At 54.6% G+C, this 22,790-nt stretch overlaps 1 protein-coding gene across 1 annotated transcript in view; it reads left to right on the forward strand.

Moving 5' to 3' along the window:
* The window catches only part of KLHL29 (kelch like family member 29), a 309,954-nt gene that overhangs the window by 146,120 nt on the left and 141,044 nt on the right, over positions 1-22,790 (forward strand). Inside the window, exon 2 of the mRNA XM_082672603.1 lies at positions 21,675-22,004. Coding sequence (XP_082528729.1) covers positions 21,720-22,004 — 285 coding nt within the window. The 5' untranslated portion in view covers positions 21,675-21,719. The remainder of the gene's footprint in view (positions 1-21,674; positions 22,005-22,790) is intronic.

Here is a 22,790-nt window from a genome sequence, read left to right on the forward strand (position 1 = left end):
CTAGTCCTTCTGAGAATGTATAAGAACACATTAGAACTCCTTTGACCGCAGCAGACAGGCACACAACTCCAACTAATTTAAACAAAAAAGGGAACGTGTCAGCTCTTGTAACTGAAAATTTCGGCAACAGCTCCCGTCATAGCTACACCCAGGAGTTCATGTAATCTCAGAACTCTGTTCAGGCTCTAATCTCTGCTTCTCTGTGTGGCTGGCTTCATTCTCGTCTGTGTGCATTTCTTCCTCCCCACGCCCAGGGAAGATGGCCAGGAGCTGTTCCAGCTCACAATGTCCACACTGTTCATGAGCCCAAGGGAAGAGAGACCCTTGATTTCTGAGTTCACGTAACAGATCTAAAATATCTGGGTCTGTATGGGCCATGGACCCTGAATCAGCAGTTATGGCCAGGAGGATAGAATACTCTGATTTGCCTGGCCTGGTCACGCGCTGACCCCAGTGGTGGGTCAGAACACCCAAGCCATATTTAATGGGCTCCACATGGAAAATCTTCTTTTACCACATGGAGACAAGGACTGGATATCAGACAACAACAGATTTCACTACTCAATTCTGCTCAGAACCTTTCTCACGGTCTCCATTTAACAGTCATCTTCCTGATGCCTGGAGAAGCATCTGAACAGATGCTCAACAAAGAGTTGATACATTAATGGATAGATAAATAAATCAAGGGGTGGATGGGTGGGTGAGTGCAGGGATGACTGAATGGATGGAAGGATGGATACACACATGCTTAGCTAACACTGTGGAGAGGGCAAGAGGGGAGAACCAGGTCCCAGAGCTCAAGGGGCTCACACTCATGCCCAGCGGAAGCACCACTTCCTGGCTGCTGGTCTAGGATCCCCTTGAGGATTGGTCCAGCCCTGCCAGACGGGGCTTCTTGAGAGCATCTCTGCACCCCTCACAGCCCTTGGCAGAGTACTGAGTACCGACCAGGGCTGGCTAGTGCGCTACATGTCTGGCAGCGGCTCTGTGCGTCTTTTGTTTTAGAGGGACAGTAAGACAGGAGCTGGCCAGTCATGCAGTGTTATTCCGGTGTCTGAGGCAGCAACTCTCCCAGGATTCCTGGTCGAAGACACTATGCATTCACCATCCTTATGCAAGCCCCTCACAATTGAAAACATGTGTGAGATAATATAAAATATATATTGGTCTCTGTCCCCAAGTTCTGACACAGGGCTCCTGAAACCCTTGTAATTTCCCAAGAGATAAGAACACTTGGAGCATCTCTTGTTCTAATACTGGTCGTTGACCTCTGTTCCTGACACAGGGCTCCTGAAACCCGTGTAATTTCCTGGGTGAGAGGAGTGTCTTTTGTTCTAGAGGGGCAACTCTGGGTGGGCTCCCAGATGGCCCCTGGATGAAGGCTGGTCACTGGAAAGACCGAGCCATGATTAGAAGCTTGGAATTTTTAGCCCCCCCCCTTCATTCTCTTGAGAAGGGAGAGAAGCTGAAGATGGACTTAATAATTGGCCATGCTTACATGATGAAACTTCCATAAAATCCCAATAATACAGGGTTTGGGGAGCTTCCAGGTGGGCGAACACACACACACCGGGAGGAGGATGCACCCCATCTCCATGGGGATAGAAGCTCCTGCCCTCCGGACCCTCGCAGACCTCGTCCTGTGTGTCTCTTCATCTGGCTGTTCATCTATAGCCTTTATCGTATCCTTTCATAAAGTGGTGAGTATAAGTGAGTGTTTCCCTGAGTTCTGTGGGCTGCTCTAAAAAATTAATCAAACCCGGGGAGGAAGTCATGGGAAACTCCATCCATTGTTGGTCAGTCAGAAGCACAGGTGACAACCTGGACTTGCAATTGGCATCCGAACCGGGGGTGGGAGGTCAGTCTTGTAGGATGGAGCCCTTGACCTGTGGGAACTGAGGCTGTCTCCAGGTAGATAGTGTCAGAAGTGAGTTGAATTGTAGGACACCTGGCTGCTGTTGGAGACTTGCTTGTTAGGTGGGGAGAAAATCCCCACACATTTGGTGACCGGAAGTGTCAGAAATAAGTGTTCTATGTAAAAGAACAGGAGACCCACAGGACAAAGACCCACAGTAGGGAAGAACTGCGTTTTCCCCTACCTGGGAAAAAGAGTTTTTCCTATACAACATGTTTTTTTAAGAAAGTCCAAGCCAAAAAAATCCACATAATTGATGCTCCCGGCAGACAGCAGCAGAGCGGGTGCCTTCTTCTTGTGCAAAATGTGTGGGTTTTGGCCCAAAGTCCAGCTCCCGGGAAACAGTAGGTGTGTCTTCCATCCAGAAGCTCTTGTTTCTGGCACGGCTGCAGGCACTGTCTAGTAAACTGAAGAATTAATCCTGGGAAGTAATTAGCACTGCTGGGAGTGGCTGGGGTGTGGGCCGTGTGTTCTCAACAATGTCGCCATGCTGGTAGCCTTGGGCAGCAGCACTAAGAAGCCTAAACGGCTCAGTCAGGTGACCAGGGCCGAGCAGTGTTTTGTTTTGCTCTGTTTTAATTTCCATCCCTTTAACCTCTGGTTTAAAATAGCCTCTCTGAAGTCAACAGTCATATTTCTTCCCTGGTTTGTTCGTTCTTTTTCCATCCTTCAATCGCATCTTTTTCTGTGCACGTGTTCATTAAGGAACAAAAATTCGCTAGGCTTCTAGAGGACGTATTTCAGCCTCAATAGAGTCACCCGCCTGGAGGCGTGCACACCCAGAGACGCTCCTGCAGATGGCAGGGCCCAACGGTTGTAACCAGGTCTGCAGGGGAGGTGCCCACCCCCCCACCCCCCCCACCCCCCGCCTCTGCCAACCTGATCTTCTTCTGTTTCCATGAGGCACTTAAGCTCTGATGGGGCGGCCCGCTCTCAGGGTTTGGCTATTGCAAGATTTGCTGAGTCTTGCTTTCTGGAGTTGACCTTTCCTACAAAGCATGTGTCGTGCACAGGGCTGCCCAGGCATTTGGAAGAAGAGAGTCCTCAGGAAGCCAGGGTACAGCCTCTTTCCCTCCTGCCTTGTCTCCCCAGGATGAGGCAGGGTAGGGACCATCCCACAGGGACAGTCTCCCGCCTGGATCCTCAGGGATTCAGCGTCGAAACTGGGAGTTGAACTTGGAAGATGGGCTCAGAGTAGCTGCCTGGGCCTCTCACTGGGGACACCTGGGGGAGGAACCAGGTCTATTTAACGCTCCTAGTTTACAGCTCCTGCCTGGCTGGGTCCAGGCTCTGGGGGACCTCGGGAAAGTCACTTTCAACTCTCTGAGCCTGTGTTTCCTCACCTGTAAAGTTAAGATTGCACTGGGGCAGGCTGATTGCCGAAACAACCCCAAAATCGTAGTGCCGTAATCCAGTAGAAGCTTCCTTCTCTCTTGGCCACCGTGGGGGTGGGCCTCCAGGAAGGAGCTCTGCTCCGTGACCCCGACAGGAACCAAGGCTCCTTCCACGGTGTGTCTCTGACACATGGTCCTCGTCCTGCCCTACCAAGGACAGGGGACGAGAGGGAGAAGAAGGCAGCCCTGCTCACAACCACGTAGGGCTGTGGGGGACCCGAATCACTCCCACGGCCCCAGCTAGAGTCATGCAGGACTGGGGTGTGTTGTCCCACAGTGGACCCCAAGAAAGAGGGGGACACAGACATGGGAAGTACCAGCGGCCTCTGCCAGAGAGACAACAATGAGACGTTCCTCCCCGGGCTGCCCGTGAGGGTTAAATGTAAGATGCTGTGGCTCTCCCAGCACGGGGCCTGGCCCCCAGAGACGTGGAGATACTGTTAGTTTTCTTCTGTTTCCCCTACCAGTTATTCCCTTGAGGTTTATGCAAATGGCAGCCCAAGGCAAGGAATTAAGTGCATGTCTGTCACCTCTGAAGCTGCTTATTTCCTTGTTTCCTCGCAGTGTAACATTTCATTAGACCTTCCAGATGCGGAAGAGCAGGCAGATTAGAAGTCGGATAGTGCCTAGAAGCCTGCTTCATGGGTTTCGGGGAAGGCTGGAGCTTCAAAGCTATTTGGCATTTCCACTGCCGAAAGGAGCAGTTGTGTTTTAATAAATGGCCGCCTGAGTAATTTTCCTTGAAGGAATTGCTTCTTGGATGTGCCTGCCCCCAAGGGCGCACTGGCTGTTCCCTCTCAGTGCTCCTGGAGCCGGTGCGTTATGAGAAGATGCTTGGGGCCAGGAGCCCATCCAGTCTACCTACCCCGCACTCATGATGTGACCCCAGCGAGCTCTCCAGGACCCTGTGGAGGGCACTGGACAGGGGAGAGGAGTGGGATATATGGGTCTTGACCACAGTTCTAAGAAAGAGGATTTGTCCAGCCAGCCTGACCTGTCCCTTCCCGGCGGCCACGGGCAGAAGTGGTTCCCACTTTAAGATCAGGGCAGATTCATTTCTTCACTGACCTTGACTGACATAGCCCACCAACAGATGTGGGCGGCCTGGTGGGTGGGGAAGCATAGGAGGGTACAATGGAAGTCCCCCATCCGGGATGTCTCTGCCTATGGGAGCCACGCTGACATGGAATTGCAGCATTCATTCATTCATTCACTCATTCCTTCATTCTTTACTGAGTGCCTGCAAGGGCCCAGGCAGTCTGAGCCATGATCCAGCAGTGAATAGAACTGGTGGTGGGAGGGCATGGTGGCTGAGAGCCACACTGCCTGGGTTTGAATCCTGGCTCTGCCACTTCCTAGCTGGGTGACCTTGGGCAAGGTGCTTGGCCTGTCTGTGCCCCTACTTCCTCATCTGGAAAAGGGAGATGGCCATCGTAATAGCTGATTGTTATGTGGATTAAATGAATCAATATCTGTAAGCACTGCCTTTATAGAACTGACATTCCAGTGTGAAGGAGACAGAGAAATCTAAGTAAATTATGTAGTCTAAAAGAAGGCAATAAGAGCTACCGAAAAATGAAACAGGAAAAGAACTTGGCATTTTAAAATAAGCTGGTTAGAGAAAGTCTCACTGAGAAGGTAACATTTGAGAAGAGACATAAAGGAAAGCAGAGCCCTAGCCCTGGGGCTAACTGGGGAAGAGTGGGGCAGGTGGAGGAGTAGCCTGTGCAAAGATCCTGGGGTAGGAGGAGCCTAAGGTGCTGGAAGAGCAGAAAGGAGGCCAGTGTGCTAGAGCAGAGCTGTCGGTGGTTGGGGTGGGGGAGATAAAGTAAGAGAGGGAAGTGGGCCGCAGGCTTCACAGACCTTGTAAGGGTTTGGCTTTTTCTCAGGGTGAGATGCAGGCCGTTGCAGGGACTTGAGCAGAAGAGAAAGATGGTCTGACTCAGGTTTTATCAGGATCACTCAAGCTGCTGTGTGGAGAATACGCTGAGTGAGGGTAGGAGATGAAGGAGGCAGCTGAGCTGAGAGGCTCTGGCAGAAACCCAGGTGAGAGACGATGGCGGCTCAGACCAGGGTGGCCAGGATGAAGATGGGGAGAAGTGATGGGGTCAGGAGGTAACTCAAAGCCATCAATCAAGGCGGTTGGACATATAAGAAACATTGTGAGTTGGAGGCAAAGGATCTGCAGGGCCAGGCTGGCTGGGAGCTTGAGTCCAGAAGTGAGGCCCGGAGGGGATGTGGAAAGAGCACAAATACAAGAGCTGTCCTCGTGGCACCACCACTTCCTCCGTTTGTGGCCCTGAAGAAGCCACCTAGTCTCGGAGATGGTTCCCCCTCTGTAAAACAGACGCAGGGCTAGGACTCACTTACGTGGCTTGAAGAGTGAAGGCATGCTGCAGGTGCTCGATAAAGGCTCCTTGCCTCTCCTCCCCGCTGTCTCCTTGCAGCTGGGTGAGGAAGGGTCAGCACAACAGAGGGGGCTGATCAGGAGGCTGAGGCCAGCAAAGGTTCAGGGGTGTAGAAAGTGATGCCCATGCAGGCACAGGGGGTGTTGGCACCTGTGTCTCTGCTTCACGGTGAGAGTCACCAGGTACTTCCCGGGGGTGGGCAGCCCTGGAGGCTGTGGGGTGAGCGTGCTGCTCCTGGGGACAGGTCATTTTCTGGGCAGCCAGGGAGTGCGTGCCAGGTCAGGCCTTTTCTCTGGCTTGAGCTATACTGAGCTCCTTTTATTCTGGCCGCAGAAGTCCATCCTGGTGGTGCCAGGCTGGTATCTGACACCAGAGTCCCCCCAGCCTCAGGCAGGGACCCCCCCAACTTCCTCCCCATCCAAGCCCAGACCTCTGCAGCGTTCTTTGTTGAACCCCAGACAGTGGGGTATCAGCCTTGCTCTGGTGCCGCTACAGGCCAGCCCTCTGTTAATGGACCGCTTGTGCCTGCAGACTGGGCTGGGCGGAGCTGGGAACAGATGATCATCTCACTCCCTCTCCAGGGGCCTCTGCAGCTGAGATCTGGCCCACAGACAGCTGAGCTCTGCAGCACCCGTTCAGTGGCCCGGACCCTGTCATCCCCATTTGTCCTCGGGATGCCCACACCTTTGCCCTCAGTAGACCCTGGGACTGAGCCCCCGTAGAGCTGGGGTCTGCACAAATGTGACTGGGGTAAAGTAGGATGGGTGTAAGTAGGGCTTCCACCCGGGCAGCCGATGGGGAGTGCCCGATGCTGAGTGTTTTCAGAGCTTAGCACGTGACCAGGCACATGGGACCCTGCAGAACAAGGGCGGCAGAGAGCGGTGCCAAAGTGTAAAGCAGCAGAGTAACCTGGCGTCGTCAGGAAGGCTTCCTTGTGGAGACCAGAACTGAGCTGGAGGAGGACTGAATCAGCTATTGCAGGATGTTTGATGTGACCATTCCTGTTGTCCTGGAGTCTCAGGTGAGGCACAAGGTTGAGCGTGAAATGTGCTCAGGAACCCCACGTTAAAAGGGGAGCTAGGTAGCCCCAGGACACCCCCAACCTCCCCCAGCCCCAAAATTAAAAAAAAGCTTGTGATGACTACAGGAAATATACTTCCTGAGAAGAGCGTTATCCTAGGGAAGGGTGCTGAGGCTTTTCCCTCCCCTCCTGGGGACGTACCCCCCACCCCACCCCCAGCCATCAACCCAAGCCTTTCCTCCGCGGGACCTGGTGCTGCCCTGAGACTGGAGCATTTGGGAGGATGTAACCAGACACCAGCACTGTGCCTGACTCTGCAAGTCCAGAGGTGGCCGGTCAAGGTAACGTCCCGGTCATGTTTCCAGAGGAGACAATGCACAAGGGAGTCAGATTTGAGCTGTCTTGGGAGAGCCCACCCAGCAGGGGGTGAGCTGTCAGAGCCCTTCAGGGAGCACACTGAACACAGCCAGCCCATCCGGGCGGCTCCAGCAAAAGAACTCACAACAGTGCCCACTGGGTCGCCGCCACCCAGAGGCCATCTCTGCAGGCTTGCAGTGCTCTGGTCACACGTTGCCTCTGTCCTCTCAACCTCCCTCCTGGGCACTCTGGGGAATCCAGAAGCAGCTGTTAGTGAGTGACAAAGAGGCAGCACCCGGAGAGTGTCACATCCCACCCACCCCACCCCCATTACAGGATGCTGAGCCTGGGTCATCGGGGGCTGGGCCGAGGGGAGAGACTTTGAACTGGCTATGAGATCAGAGTTCTGATAAAAGATTGGACTTAGCTAAGGAGAAGCTGAGGATGAGATTGTTTTTAGAGTTGACCTTGCTAATGACTAGGTGTGTGACCACATAGGCTACTTGAAGCCCTCCGTGCTTCAGTTAAACATTCTAAGCACCCCCCTCATAGGTTTGTTCTGAGGACTAGAAAGGCTGATGTGTGGACAGCCCTCAGTACAATGCCAGGCACACAGTAAATGCTCAGGAAGCATCAGCTCTCAGTAGTAGAAGTAGCAGCAGCAACAGTAGTAACAAGAGAAGTAGCACCCAAAAATGACCAACAAAAAAAGCAGTTTGGGTCCAACAGGATAGATTTGAAGGGAAGTAGTAGGAGAAAAAGAAATCTGTTTGCTACTGATTGATATCCCACTGAGTTCAACCTGTTTAATAAGCCCCTTACACGATTATCATTTCACAGGACCTGTAATAAAAAGAGCAGTGCTGAGTACAGGGGTGGGTGGGGGGGAGACCTGGAGCAGCTATCCCTGCTGCCTGAATGGTCCAGGAAGGCTTCTGGGAAGAGGTGGCACAGAATAAGGCCTCAAGCCATGCAGAGGTGGAGATACACCACTGGGAGAAGAAAGTGGTCTCAGGACCCTTGTACATGTCTTGTCCTTTTTGCTCATGCTGCAGCCCTGGGGACAGTTCAGCCCAGTAAACATCAGTGAGCCCCTCCGTTATGCCCAACCTGGGGTGGGGGGCACTGGGACAGTGAGATGAGGACACAGGCTCTGCGCCCAGGGAGCTGCCAGCCTTGTGGGATGAGAAGACAAAAATCGTAGCATGTAGGGCTTCCCTGGTGGCGCAGTGGTTGAGAGTCCGCCTGCCGATGCAGGGGACAAGGGTTCGTGCCCCGGTCCGGGAGGATCCCACATGCCACGGAGTGGCTAGGCCCGTGAGCCGTGGCCACTGAGCCTGCGCGTCCGGAGCCTGTGCTCCGCAGCGGGAGAGGCCACAGCAGTGAGAGGCCCGCGTACCGCAAAAAAAAGAAAAGAAAATCGTAGCGTGTCAAGCGAATGTGGCTCCTGGTGAGATAGAGGGATTCAGGGATGCTGTAGGGTTCAGAGGAGGAGAACTTAGCCCAGGATGGGCACTCTATACACACACACACACACACACACACACACACACACACACACACACACACCCTTTCATCTCTGTCTTTTCCCCATAACTGTTTCTTCTTCTGGGCAGATGGTAGGGTTGCACTCCTCCACCTGCTTGAAGTTAGACATGACCACGTGGCTTGCTTTGGCCAATGACATGAGAGCAGGAAGGACGCATGTCCCTTTCAAGGGACAGCTTTAAGAGCCAGTGTGTGTGATTCCCCAAACCCTCTTTTCCTCTGCCACTGTGGCCAGCAGAGCCCAGGTGAGGGGCGCTCTCTCAGCCTGGGTCCTGAAGAAGGATGACCCCAGGTGACCAGTGGTGAACGGGTAGCATGAGTGAAAAGCACACAGTTGGAGTTAAACCACTGAGATTGGCTGTTCATCATCGTAGCCTAACTCACTTATCCAGGTGAATGCAAACATAAATTTTTTAAGTGGCCCAAATAGAAAACTAACCCTGGGAGAATCTTCTCTGAGACCTGTGGCCTTTCCTTCATTGGAGCCCCCTTGCCCTGGGAGCGGCAGGTCTGGATCCCAGTTCCATCTCTGCCCTAACGCTCTGTGCCTCGGGTAACACTGTCGTCCAAGGGGGTTTCTGACCACAGAGAGGCTGTGAGAGTCCAGCACTGTAGGGATACGGTCTTCGGGGACTTGGGGGTTAGGGAACAGCCAGCGGTCAGCCTGCATTCATCAGCTTCCCTGCCTTGAGCCCTGAGGGTCACGGTGAAGGTCAAACACAGAGTCAGAAGCAGAACAAACTCAGGGCAGGGGGAACCCAGAGGGAACATGGTGGTCCTTGCTGCTGGTGGGCATGGGTCCAGCAGTCCCAGGGTGCCCGACAGGGTGGAAGTGGCAGCCTAGAAGCCAAGTGTCCCTGCTTGGTTAATCTAAAAATAAACAGAAAAGCAACAAAAATCTATGTCTCAATTACTGCACACAAGCTGTTCAAACAGCCAGCTCTGCACTGGAGATGTGAACTTGTCAACAGAGCCTGCCTCGTTTGCATGCTTGGGTGGTGATAAAACACACGACCTCGAAACAGGCTGCCCTCTGGTCTGGGTAGCTGTTTGGGGTTTTTTGTTTGTTTGTTTCTAATTTAATTTAATTAAAAATACAGACATAGAATAAAGACAGTGAAAAGCTGAAGCAAGTACAACAAGACAGGGCAGCAGCTCCCAAAATGAAGGTAGAGGAGGCTCTGAGGCCTGAGATAAGCCGGGCCCTTGAGAGAGAGGTGAGCAGGAGAGTGGCCGAAGCAGGGGACAAAAGTCTCTCCCAAGTGGCCCCAAACACTCCTCCCCTCCCCTGTTGATCATGGAGGAAGCCCCAGTGAACAGTGTGGGCCCTCAGCTCCCAAAGCCGAAGCAAAGGCTTTTTAGGGACCTCTCTCTCGGGGAGAGGGTGTTATAGCCCACGTCTGGGATGAGCTCAGTGGGCCGGATGCACGGCGGGCAAAGCTGAGACTTCCATCCTTGGCATTTATTTCCTCTCCCACATGCTCACCCTCACACTGTCCTAGCTCAAATACAGTCTGTTCTCTGAGATGAATGAAGCCCCAGGAAGCTGAGCTTCCCTGGGCTGCAGCCCAGACCAGCCACTCCCTCCCCCGAGCCCACGGGCGCTCATGCTTTTCTGCGTCCTTACTGTGTGCTCTCCTCTTGACAGGGCTACTTTGCACGGAAGCCAGAACCTTGCCCCACCCCTGCCTGCTTTCAGGATCTTGCCCAGAGCCAGGCATAATGAAGGCAAGAGGTGGTCAGTAAATTTGATACGACTTGACAAGGAAAGGGCAGAACGTGTATTAATCAAGAGCATGCCCAAGCGGCTGCTTGGGAGGGAAAAGGGGGCAGAGTCCTGACCCGTGCACGTGGAGCCCCGGAAGAGGAAGCAGGCTACCTCTTAATTTCCCAGGAAGGGGTTCTGGGTAAGCAGGAGCCCCCAGAGATGGAGAAGAGAGGGCAGCGTGCTCACGCCAGCGCCGGTGAAGGTGCTACAAATCTTGCTGCTGAAGTGGTGGTTGGTTCTGCATTCACTCTGGACAGGGATTTTAATGTCCCCAGCCCTTGGGGCAATTCTGCAGCCATCAGCCCAGACACTACTTACTCAGTGAACTAAAAAAGCAGCTGAGTCTCTCCCAAGGATGATAATATCCTGTCACAGGCAGTATGATCTGCCAGCCATGTGACGGCCGTTCCCTAATGTTTCCAAATAGACTTTTGAATAGACCCTTGTCTAGAAGAGAGCAAATTGCAAGAGCATTTTTGGCAGCCAAATAGAGAGCGAGTATTAGTCTTTCTTCTTCGCAACTCTTGCTGCTAGGTCTGGCTCCAGGCACCGAGTAGGATTCATCCATCAGCTTGGGTCACTGATGAACACCATTTGCTGTGAAGAGACATCTTGTTGAATTAGTCAATTCTGCAAGATTCGGAATAATCAGGCGTGCCAGAGGCAGCCTGTGAGAGAGCGGGAGGCCTGCTTAGAGAAGGGAAGTAACTGCAAAGTCTAGCTCCCAATTCTGCAATCGCGTGTTTGCAGGACCGGGGGAAAGCAGGCTCCAGGCTCTGGTGTTTCCATACTCTGTGAAGCCACCAAGAACAGGGAGTCAGAGGAGCAAAGATGGTTCCTCGTCATGATGACTCTGGGTAGTTGTCCTCTATGCCGTCAAACCATACCCGCCCGCCATAGCTGCCTCATCGATCCCGGTGTTTACGAGCCCCTAATTTATACACACCTCCCTTCTTCCCTCAGTTTATGCTGGTATTATGCGGCCAACTGTCATTTCCAATATCTTTTTTATTTTTCATTATCACCATTATAAGGATTTACACCAGTAGCGATAGCACAAATGCCTAGTCAATCTGTCCCATGAGAAAAGGCTCTGAATCCTGTGTGCCTTTTTGAAAAAAAAAATTACTGCATCAAAACCCACAGCCAGAATGTCTCAAAGTAAAGGTGCACACGGGAAGGGACAGAAGTGGGAGGCTTGTTCTTTTAATATTGTTCCTCTAATACAGGCACTGGATACCACCTTTCCGAGGCAGGGAGATTGCTTTTTGCGTTAGAAATTGGGCCCAGAAAAGGAATTGGTGGCATTTTTCTGGAAACCTATCATCAGAAAAGCATTTTGAGACATGTGTCTTTTTAGGTCATGTATTAAGCCCTGTAATTATGGAATGTGGATTTTCTCCAGAATACCTCTGCCCGCCAGGGCCTTCCAAGGACCACAGTGCAGTGGCGAGCACTGTCGGAGCATCAGAGCGCCGGGGTCCTAGGGCCGACTCTGGTCCTGCTAATGGGCGGATCTTAGGCTGGTGTGTCTCAGGCTCTACCTGCATTCAGGTCCTCCTGGAGGATCTTGTGAAAACCGCAGATTTCAACTCAGTAGTGCTGAGGCTGGGCCTGGGATTCTGCAGTCTAACAAGCCCCCAGGTGGTGCCAGTGCTGCAGGTCCACAGACTGCACTGGGTCAGGGGTGCTGAGGCCACTATCCAGGCCCTGATCTTCATCCTCTCCTCTTCATCTCCCCCACTTACAAAAGCCAGTGTCAACGCATCCCTGCCTACACCATTGGGACGTTGTGAGAAGGAAATGATGTGGTGCTTTTGAAGACCCTTGCGAAGGGTAAGCACTGTGGCCCTACAAGGTCATGCTGTTGTTGCCATGACCACCACTGGACCTTTAATGGAGGGGCTCCCTCCCTGCCCTCCCCTGAGCCAGTCCATTCACTGGTCTGGGGTCTGCTGGGCTGTGTCTCCCCCAAAGCTTTGGATGAGCCAAGACCTAGGAAATACAGGCAGGTTTAGCTGGTGGTGGAGAAAGCAGTTCCCTGTCTTCCTTTAAAGGTAAAGATGACACCCTCAAGCCCTCTGTAACAGAGATTGATGCCGCCTGGGGAAGGGAAGCGGAGGTCAGGTGTCACTGCTCTGGTTTCTAATCTGAGCTATCACATCCCTGACTCCCTTCTCCCCCCAGCCTGGAGGGCCTGGTAGAAGCTGCTTGGTTGGGTCCAGACCCTGGAGCTGCAGCAGGTCTTGGTGGAACCTGCCAGCAGCTAAGCAGCGGGGCTGGGATGGGCCACCGCAGCCTGACACCTGGACTGGGAAGGTGTCACACTTACCCTGCTGAGTGAGTGACCAGTGACGGCTGGGCGGGGGGCGGGGGCGGGTGGTATTCACAGGAGGACAGTAGTCCCTCCTGGATGCCCAAAACAGGTGGAAGGGAAAGGCCCTTTCAGAGCAGGGGTGAAATACGACAGCAGTGGCTGTGTTCAGCTCACTGGGGCCTTGGTATTTAAGGAAAGGCGCTAACAATAAAACCACACCTAGGTCGCTCTTCTGGCTGAGAACAGGAAGAGGCTGGTGTCAGCCTGTGACTGTTCCAGAGCTTCCCTGGCTTCTGAGCTGGTCCAAAGGATTTGGAACAGGGCCCTGGGTCCAGTCTGGCACCTACACGTGGCCCCCACTACCCGAACATTTTATATCCACTTGGAGGTGCTGAGCACCTGCTCCCCGCTGAGGAATACCTTCCCCCAGGAGCGGGAACTGGACTGGATGAGACGGGTGAGGAAATCTGTAAGGAGCCCGCGCTTTCAGGGCCAGACCTGAGAGGGTGGCCTCCTTGCTTTTTTCACCCTGGGCGCCTCTCTTGCCTCAGAGTGTGTTCTGAGCTGGAAAGGGCTTGCCACTTTGATCTGGGAGCATTTCCTGTGTCCCGGGCCCGGGTGCCCAGCCAGTGCCCGATCAGCTCCATGGAGAAAACAGAGGGGGGTCCAGTCTTCAGGGAGCACACCCTTGAGGAGTGGCACTCACTTGGGCGGTGGAATGTGCTAGCCCATCGCTGGGTCGTGGCCTGCCTGTGGAGCTCAGAGAAGAAAGGGCTGCTCAGATGACGCCTTCTACAGGAGGGGCTGGGGCAGGCCCACCCCCGAGCCTCAGCCAGAATCAAGTCGTCTAAGTCAGTGGGGTCTCGGTGGGGACAGGGGTCGGTGGGAGCCGAGGCAGCCCCAGGAAGCCAGGAGGCATGTCCGAGGGGTGCCCCCAGCTCCTGCTGACATCTATGCCAAGTCAGGGCCAAGCCGGCTTCTCCAGAAGCACCTGTAGAATTCCTTTGTATTGCATTTGCCAAGACAGTGTTCCGGCTGCTGTTGCTTATTTTGCTCCAGAAGAAAGGCTAAAAGATGCAGAGAGGGAAACGAAAATAAGAGAGATGGGCACCGACTGTTCCAGCCGACTGGGCAGTGTCTCCCCCAGATGGGGCAATCACATGTTTTCCTACGGGGCCGGACGGGCCATGGCTCATCCCTCAGCCTCCTGTCCGGAGGCAGTGCGGGCTCCCCACTGGCCTGTGGATTAATCACGCCTTCATGTCCTTACAGCCAGCGCCCACTCCTCCGCGTGCCTTAACGATAGGAAGGAGGGAAGGGTCATCGGTCACCTGTGATCCCCGGTACAGCATGTGCACACGGGGCGTGTCAATAGCGGGGGGAACGGAGCGCATCCTGCAGCGAGTTCCAGGCTGCACAGCGTGCTGGTCCTCGAGCACAGGGCCTCAGGAGTGCCGTGGGCTCCTGGGCCGTGGCCCCTGGGCCCCAGCCCCACATGGACAATACAAAGGAAAGGACTGTGACAGTCACAGTGCTTAATTATTTATTCATGCATTATTCATGTAGAGGCAAGTCTGTGGGGCAGGATGCTGACCTGGTATCCAGCAAGTGTACATGAGACTGAATTACAGAGATACAGCCCGGGCAGCAGGGCTGAGCCTGGTGTCTGCTGTTGCCCTCCTCCAGGCCATCCTCGGGCCCTGGACTTGGCATCCATCATGGCACCCCTGAGCTTCAGGCAGAAGTCCATCCGTCAGGGTAGGCTGTAGGGTTTGCAGTAGGAGATCCCCTAGGTCACAGATGTTCAGCTGAGGATGACCTTCCTTCCAGCCCAGTGTGTTGTCTCCCAGTGGCCCCGGGTGACAGAGCACCCTGCAAGGTCCTGGCTGTCCCCCCAGCACAGGGGGTCTCAGGGAGTCTGTGAGACACAGACCCACACAGCTTCGTAGTTCACAGCCTCCTTTGTCCTCATCCCAGAAACTTGCCAGGTTGCTTTGGCCTTGGAGTCGCAGGCCTGTCCTTTTCTGCCCTGTAACTCGGCTCTGCTCGTTACCCAGCGCTGGGGCTTTTCCCCAGGTGCAGAGGGCTCACAGGATTTGCAGTGTGGTCCTCACAGAGGCCCTGGGGGCGGGTAGAGCTGTCCATCCTCGCTTTCCAGATGAATAACCTGCAGCCCCCGAGTTCCTGGGGCTAGTACGGGGTGGTGCTGGGGGTCAAACGTAACCCTCTTGACTCTCCACCCGGCTCTCTTTCCACTGCCCAGGGGCCCCGGGTTGAGTCCTGGAGTGGTCACTGAGGGCTGAGCCGACAGAGCAGAGGGGCCAGGCCCAGCACTTGGACTCAGGCAGGTAGTTAGGTATGGCTTCCCCGAACAGAACAAGGAGTGTGGGCCCCTTTGCAGAGAGGCCTCGGAACGCAACAGCTCGATGGCCAGCCTGTGCACAGGGCCAGAGAGGTGCCGAACACCAGGGGCCTGCCCAGCTCTCGGGGTCGGACAGGAGCGTTGAGCATGGAAGGGTTCAACTCTATGCATGTTTTCCAAAGTCTGAACTGGACCTTAAACTAGGCACCGACTGGGGTGGAGCCCATATTTCCCCGTGGGGAAGGACGCACAGGGTAGGCTCCATGGTACCAGACTATTTCTTATACAATTCCGAAGTAGAGACATTAACTTTTCTATCATTATAGAGGTAACCTAACCACAGCATAGAAAATGTAAAAATAAAATAAACAACACCTAAAACTTTGGATCAAATTCCAGACAGGTGGAATTACTAAGACAAGGGAGGATGGGTGCAGAGTGGAGGCCCCGGACATGCTTTCTATCTGGGCATCAGGAGCACGGAGAAGGAGAGAGGCAGGGAGATAAGGGTTCCAGGGACAGGCAGTGGGCAGAGGTTTGGGGTAAGAGCTGGAAGTCAGGGGCTGGGGCAGTTTTGTCATTTGGTTTTCATCCCAGTTAGCAACCCGGCCGACTCCTCCAAGGGAATCGAAAGAGCCTGGGGACCGGGTGGTCCCTCCTGTGTCCCTACACACCTGGTGCTCTAGTGGTGCTGGCCACATTGAGGAATTGTCCCCAGTGCCCAGTAGGCAGGGAAGCCGACTTCCAACTTCCATTCACTCCGGATGGAAGGGAAGCCCAAGTGTGGAGCTTGTGTGTGGAGGTCCCAGGCCAAGGCCCCTCCCAGGGGAGCACACACCCTTTCTGGTGAGCAGGTGAGCCATCACGGGAGCTGGTACATCATCCCGCAGGGTTGGAGGCGGCAAGAACAGACCCTCCACTCTCTCCTGGAAAGGAGCCCTGGACAAAAAAGGCCTTCCTCACGGGGCACAGAGATGCTACCAGGCACACCAGGGTGGCTTCTATAACGCTTCCAAGGGGTCATCTCAGCTTTGAGGTAGTTGGGCTTGACGGTCGTGATTCTCCCTGGAGCTGGTCTGTGTGGCCCTGCTGCATTTCTGGGGTGCTGGGGAGACTCTGTCCTTAGGCTCAGGGCGTGCCCGTTTGTGTTGAGGCTCTGAACGGGGAGACGGGGGCAGGGCGGGGGGTGGGGGACAGGTGGTGCAGGAACATTGGTTGTGCACTCACAGCAGCACTTTGGCCCGTCAGGAGCATGCATCTCAGAGCGACGTTCACCCCTTCTTCACATTTGCTGTGATTCTGTAGGCAGGGCCTCTGCTCCCCTCCCTCTCCCCGGGGGGAAGAGAGGCGTGTACAGAGAGAAGGGACTGGGAACCGGGGGCTGGGACCGGCTTCCCGAGCGGTGCACTGGGCCCAGGCTCAGCCTCTCTGGATCCGGGTCGGGCTCTGAAAAGTGGAAACCCAGGTGTCTGCACAGGGGGCCACCAAGTGAGATGGTGGAGGTGCGTGCCTTTTAGGAACTGGGAGGCATGTGGCTTCAGGCAAGGGAAAATGGGGTTCCCCCCACCCCAGGGGTGTCCCCTCCTCTCTGTCAGCCCAGCATCCCTGGGACGGTGCAGAGGACAGCACTCGTGGTAGAGAAACAGTTCTGCCGCTCAGGATCCCAGAGGCAAGAGCCAAGTCTCACACGCAAAACTCCCGCCTCTGGGCGACTTTTCAGATTTAACCCCGGACCTGCCCCGAAACATCTGTACCCTGGACCTCGGCCTGACCTGGCTCCACCCACGAATATAGAATTTTCTAGACCCTAGAGCTCTTTCTTCACGCGTGTGCATGGATTGAAAAGGTGCTGGCCACACACTAACCCCACCCAGGTGCGAGCCCTGGCTCCTGGTAAACAGCCCCACACGCTCGGGCATGGCTGCGGCCCGGCTCCCTCCTCTCTCGGTGCCGGCCCCGAGCCAGGCTCTGCCAGTTCATAGGCCGCCTACCAGGTGCGCGCCGTGACAAGGAAGCATTTCTACATGTTCTGTCTGTAACTGCTCGACCAGTCTCGTCTGAGATGCCTCGTGCGCTGGGGGCCTCCTCCCGCCCCAGTGACGCCTCTCCCCCCACCGCCCGGGCTGCACGTGTGGGCACAGGGGCCACAGCCCAGCAGGAAGTACTGACATGGCCACCTCTGTTGCTGGCACTCTGCCATCTCACCAGGGTACACCAGGCAGCACTCTCCTTTCGTTCCGTTTGAAAGGGGAAGTTAAACTGAGGAATGAAGTTGAACCCAAACCTGCAAATAGTTGACCTTTTTTTTGGATATACTTCATGAGGCTGAGACCAGATTGTGTGGCCTCCAGCTGCCTGAGTTTCCATCTCCTCTCAGGCGTTTTCAGGAGACTTGAAGGGATGAGCAGCGGGGTGGGGACCCCCGGAGGTGCAGCTGCTGGGCCAACTTTCCTGCCACGCACCGGGGCTGTGAGGAAGAGGGAACCACAGTGTGGTCCAGCGGGCGGCCCAGCCCAAGGCAGCGAGCTGCGAGGTATGACCGCCATCGGTGGTGTCCTTGGAGCCAAGCATACTCTGCCACCTCTGGGCACGTCTCAGGGGCCACCTGAATGCCAGCCCTCCTCATCTCCATTCCCACCAGCTGGAAGCAGATGGTTCCTTGACAATATGTGAGGTTGTGTTGTTTTGTAGGAATGTAGGGGCTGATTTCGTGTATCAGCCAGGCTAGACTAGACTTTTAGGTAACAAACTGCCAATCTCAGTGCCTTAACACGATGAAGATTTATGTCCCAATCATGCCAAGTCCTGCGCTGAGGGAACAACCCTCTCCCGTCAGATCGCTGCACCAGCCGGGAGATGTGGCCTCTGAGGTCGCCAAGGCAAGCAGAGAGAACCACAGGATCATGCAGGATGTTTATAAAGGGCCCCTCCCCACTTATTCTGTCTGCCTGAATTCAGATGCATGATCCAACCTAACTACAAGGGAGGCTGGATGGGTCTTCTGGGTGAGCAGAAAGAGGACATAGTGCTTTGAACTCTGAGCATCATCTCAGCCCCACTTAGGATCCAACCTAGGGAAGCAGTCGCCCCTGGGGGGACTGGTAATTAACCAGAGCCCTGCCTAGGCAGGTGAATCTCAGGAGACCAGAGTCTAAGCTCTGCAGTCCAGCTGACCCTGGACACATAGATTCTCCTTTCAGAGCTGTCTTTAGAGATTTCAGTTCTGATTTCCTAGAAAGGTAGGACATTTGCTAACTCCAGTGCCTACACAGAATTTCCAGCTGGAAGACTCAAGGTGTTTGTGTCTGAGGTTCTCCCTTTACACAAATGTATTTCTCCCTTCCTGAAACATTGAGCAATTAAGAAGGAATAAACATGTGTTTGTTCATTCAGCAAACATTACGTGAACACCCTTCTATGCCAGAGTCTGCTAGGTGCTAAGATTACAGAGACAATAAGCCTGGAGTTTACTCTCAAGGGAGTAAACGTACGACAGCCATCCACGGATGCTGGGATGATGGTGGGTACAGACGTTCAGGGGGACAGAGGAGCGCCTCTCACCTGACCTGGGGTGGGGGTGAGGGTCAGTGCAACCTCTGAGAAGAGTCAGTGCCTGAGCTGTGTCATAACTGACACACAGAACTTAGCCAGGGGGTGGGGGAAGCCAGTTCTGTCAGGGGAGCCGGGGGGACTTGTCCCCGAGGTGAGAGAGGGTGTGACGCCCTCAGAAACTGTACAGCGTTTGGAATGGCCGGGCATCGTCTCTGGGGTGGGAAGAGTGAACAGTGATGCTAGAAAACTGAGCCATCCCAGATGCTCAAGTGTCCTCTGGGCCACCCTGAGGAGTCTGGATTGTATTCTGAAGGATAGGGTTTAAAGCAGGAGAGGAGAGGATGGTGATCAGACCTGTGCTTTAAAAAGCCATACGGGCAAGGGTAAGCTGGGACAAAGTGAGAGAGAGGCATGGGCATATATACACTACCAAACGTAAAATAGATAGCTAGTGGGAAGCAGCCGCATAGCACAGGGAGATCAGCTCGGTGCTTTGTGTCCACCTAGAGGGGTGGGATAGGGAGGGTGGAAGGGAGACTCAAGAGGGAGGAGATATGGGGATGTATGCATATGTATAGCTGATTCACTTTGTTATACAGCAGAAACTAACACACCATTGTAAAGCAATTATACTCCAATAAAGATGTTAAAAAAAAAAAAAAAAGCCATAAGGGCAGTTGGTGGAGGATGGACAAGAAGGGTGAAGCTGGGGCAGAGGACCGATTGGGATAATCCATGTGGGAGACACGATTTGGGATGGATGTGCAGATGGAGGGGGGCAGATCTGAAAAACAACCAGAGCGACAGACGCAAAGACCCCACTGTGAAATACGGGATGGACATGGGGACATGTGGCTTTCTCAGAGAGAGGGAATTCCTGAGAATGCGTGTTTGGGCAAAGAACAATGAGTTTATTTAGGGACTACAAGTTTTAGGTACCTTCAGGCAGTCGGATAGTGGGCATGGTGCAAGCAGAGGGAGGGAGCTGGAAACGTGGCCTTGGGAGTTGTCAGTAAAGAGGTGAGAGCTGAATGAGGTCATCCAGGGAGAGCGTGTAGGGTGAGCAAAGGGGAGGAAGCAGGGGCCCTCCAGGAAGCGCTGAGAAAGAGGAGCCTGCAATGCAGACGGAGAAGGAGTAGCAGAGGAAGGAGAAAAAGTGACAGAGCACGACGTCACAGAAACCACAGAGAGGAGCTTTCCAGAAGGACATCAACCACGCCAAGTGGAGGGGGGGTTCAAGGAAGGCACGGCCATCAATGTCCCATTGAATGGAACGAGCAGGTCCTTGTTGACCTCGATGAGAACAACCCCCCAAGGAGTGGCCAGAGCGAGAGCCACATGGGAGCAGGTTGCAGTGTGACCTGGAGGAGGGAAGGTGACCAGAGCCAAGTGTAGACATCTCTCCCGAGAACCTGGCTCGGAAAAGTTTGTGAGGGTGATCAAAGGGATATTTATTTTTATTTTTATGATATTAATATCGAATAGACGAAAAAACAATTTTTGTGGCATTGTGTAAGCCGTGAAGCATAGTGATGAAATAAACAGTGAACCCACCATCCAACTTAAGAGGTTACGGTCAGCTCTGCGTCAGGTAGGCCCGCAGGCTGAGCCCAGGCCTCGGGGTCATGTGCCCAGCAAGAGGGGACAGTGCCGAGGGAAGGGACAGTGGCTGCCAGGGCCCCGCCAGCCACAACCCAGGTTGGGCTGAGCCTGGCTCTGGCTCTGTGGCGCTAGAAGTTGGCCACTAGTTCTGGATGTACCAAGACCAGACTAGGATCAGGCTTAACAGAAGTTTTAAAAATAAACTGGTCAGTTTACTAGCCAACAACTCCGGAGTCCCCAGGCTGAGCTGGACTGGGGCAATAGGAAAGTGATCCAGGAGCTGTCCCTGACCTTCAGGAGCTCACACCCCAGACAGGAAGTGGGTGGAGAATGGAAAAGAGTCACAGATGACCACATCCCTTGTGCCTGAGCAAGGGCAGGGCTGGGGATGTGATGTGCAGGCAGGCCCCACACCCACCCTCATCGGTGCCCCGGCACTGCCTATGTTCTCCCATCTGCCTCTGCTTCTGCCTCGCTGAGGCCCCTCCGACTGAGACAGCGTCTCCTGTATCTTTACATCCTTCCTGACCGAGGGTGGCTGGCAGGGAGCCAGGCAAGTCACCGTCGTGCTGAGCAAAATACGATCCCCGACGATGCAGGAGGCCCTCGGAGTATCTGGTGTGTCTAGGTCTCCATGACAACACTGAGGGCCTTATGTTCGGATATTCAGGAAAGTTGTGTGGGAGATCGTCTGGTTGACAGAGGCCGGGGAGCACGGGGGGCTCTGATGCCAGCAAGGGATTTGTAGGTTATGAAAGAAAACTCTCAAGTCCCGGAGGCTTAACACCTTCTCAGACTTGAGTTGTATACTGAGCTGCGGTCTGGAGGCTGGAGATCCCGGCCACTTTCTCACCTGCTAGTTTTCTGACCTCGAGGGAATCACTTATTCTGAATGAACTCCCTGGTCCGTAACGTGGGGACGACCCTGCCACGTCACAGGCCACTCCAAGGATCAAATGAGATCTTTGTCAAGGGCCTTGTTCACCACAGAGCGAGTCTACAGACGCGGCCGCTCTCACCCCATCACAGGGTTGAGGAAAACGCAGCCGGGGGGGTCCACGGGGTCTTGTTTTCACAGTGGGGATGGAGGGATAAAATCCCAAGTCATAATTAGAAGGCGCACATCTGCATCGTGCAGGTGATGCTCCGACCAGAAAGGATTACTCTAAACTGCGACTGGGTTCAAAGCTCATTGACTGTACTTTTGCCACGTGATCCCGGACGTGTCATTTATTCCTCGTCTGTGATGGGGCTAATGATCCATGCTTTGTGGGCTCGCTGTGAATATGAAATGAGCTAACGTTCGAGAGCCCTTTCTTTGAGCCTAGAGAAGGCGCTTAATGGATGCTGAAAGCCAGTGCTGTCCTCCTCGGGTCCTGGCAGGGCTACCGTTGGTCTAAATCGCCCTCCTCTCCACTCTGTGCCAGCAGGTCCGGCCTCTGTTTCCACGTGAGGAGCAGCCGCGGCCCACCGAGATGTCCCGGCACCACAGCCGCTTCGAAAGAGATTACCGGGTGGGCTGGGACCGCCGCGAGTGGAGTGCCAACGGGACGCATGGGACCACCAGCATCTGCAGTGCCACCACCGGGGCGGGTGGCGGCACAGCCAGCAGCCTCAGCGCCCGGCCCGGCCTCCTGCCACTACCCGGGGTGCCCTCCCGGCTGCCCACACCCGCCACAGCTCCCGCGCCCTGCACCACCGGCAGCAGCGAGGCCATCCCCAGCCTCGTGGCCAGCTCTGCCTCTGCCGTCACCACCAAGGTAAGACCTGCCTGGCGTCCGCTGTGAGCAGCAGCCGGCCAGAGGGGCCTGCTTCCCCCACAGCCCTGGGGCAGCTCCGCAGCCCGTTCCCTGGGCGCTGCCTTCTCCAGAGCGTGGGCAGCCCTGGAGCTGCGCCGGGCACCTATTTAAGTTAAAGTGCGCGTGGTTTTATTTTCCATGAAGCCTCTCTCTGTGACTAACATGGGAAGATGAGCAGGTGGCTGAGGCCCCGCGTTGTCCTCTGCCATGTTGATGAAGGGTACTTAGCCAGTGAAATGACCATGAAACTCCCGGTTGGCAATACGGGTTTCCTAACCAGGCGCCTGTAAGCCAGGCAAGCCCTCTGGGGCACCGGTTACTTGGGTTTGGAAGAAGATCCTGAGCAGCAGTCAGTCCTAAATGGTCATAAATCTGCTACTTATTCACCAGTATTAGTACTGGGAACACTCACATCACTGTCTCCTCCAAGCCTCGGACAACCCCATGACATCAGTACTTTTGTCACCGCCTTGCAGTTGAGTATGGAGGCACACCGGGTCTCCGGAGCAGGTCCAAGGTGGGCCCTCCTCGGGGACCCAGGCCTCGGGGGTGTTAGTTCCAGGTCATTCCCCCTCTTCTGGAGGCGGCTAAGCCTGGGGATTGACAGCAGAAAGCAGTTTGTTTTACCTACCGCGATATCAAAATGAAAATGTCACCAAGGCTCCTGCTTAGATTCCGGACAAGCTGGGCCCCCTCACGCCGCTCAGAACCCCTGAAGGGACAGGGGGACCCAGGCCGGTGGCAGGA

The sequence above is a fragment of the Grampus griseus genome (assembly GCF_964374135.1).
Source record: "Grampus griseus genome assembly, chromosome: 15".
Classification (NCBI taxonomy): domain Eukaryota; kingdom Metazoa; phylum Chordata; class Mammalia; order Artiodactyla; family Delphinidae; genus Grampus; species Grampus griseus.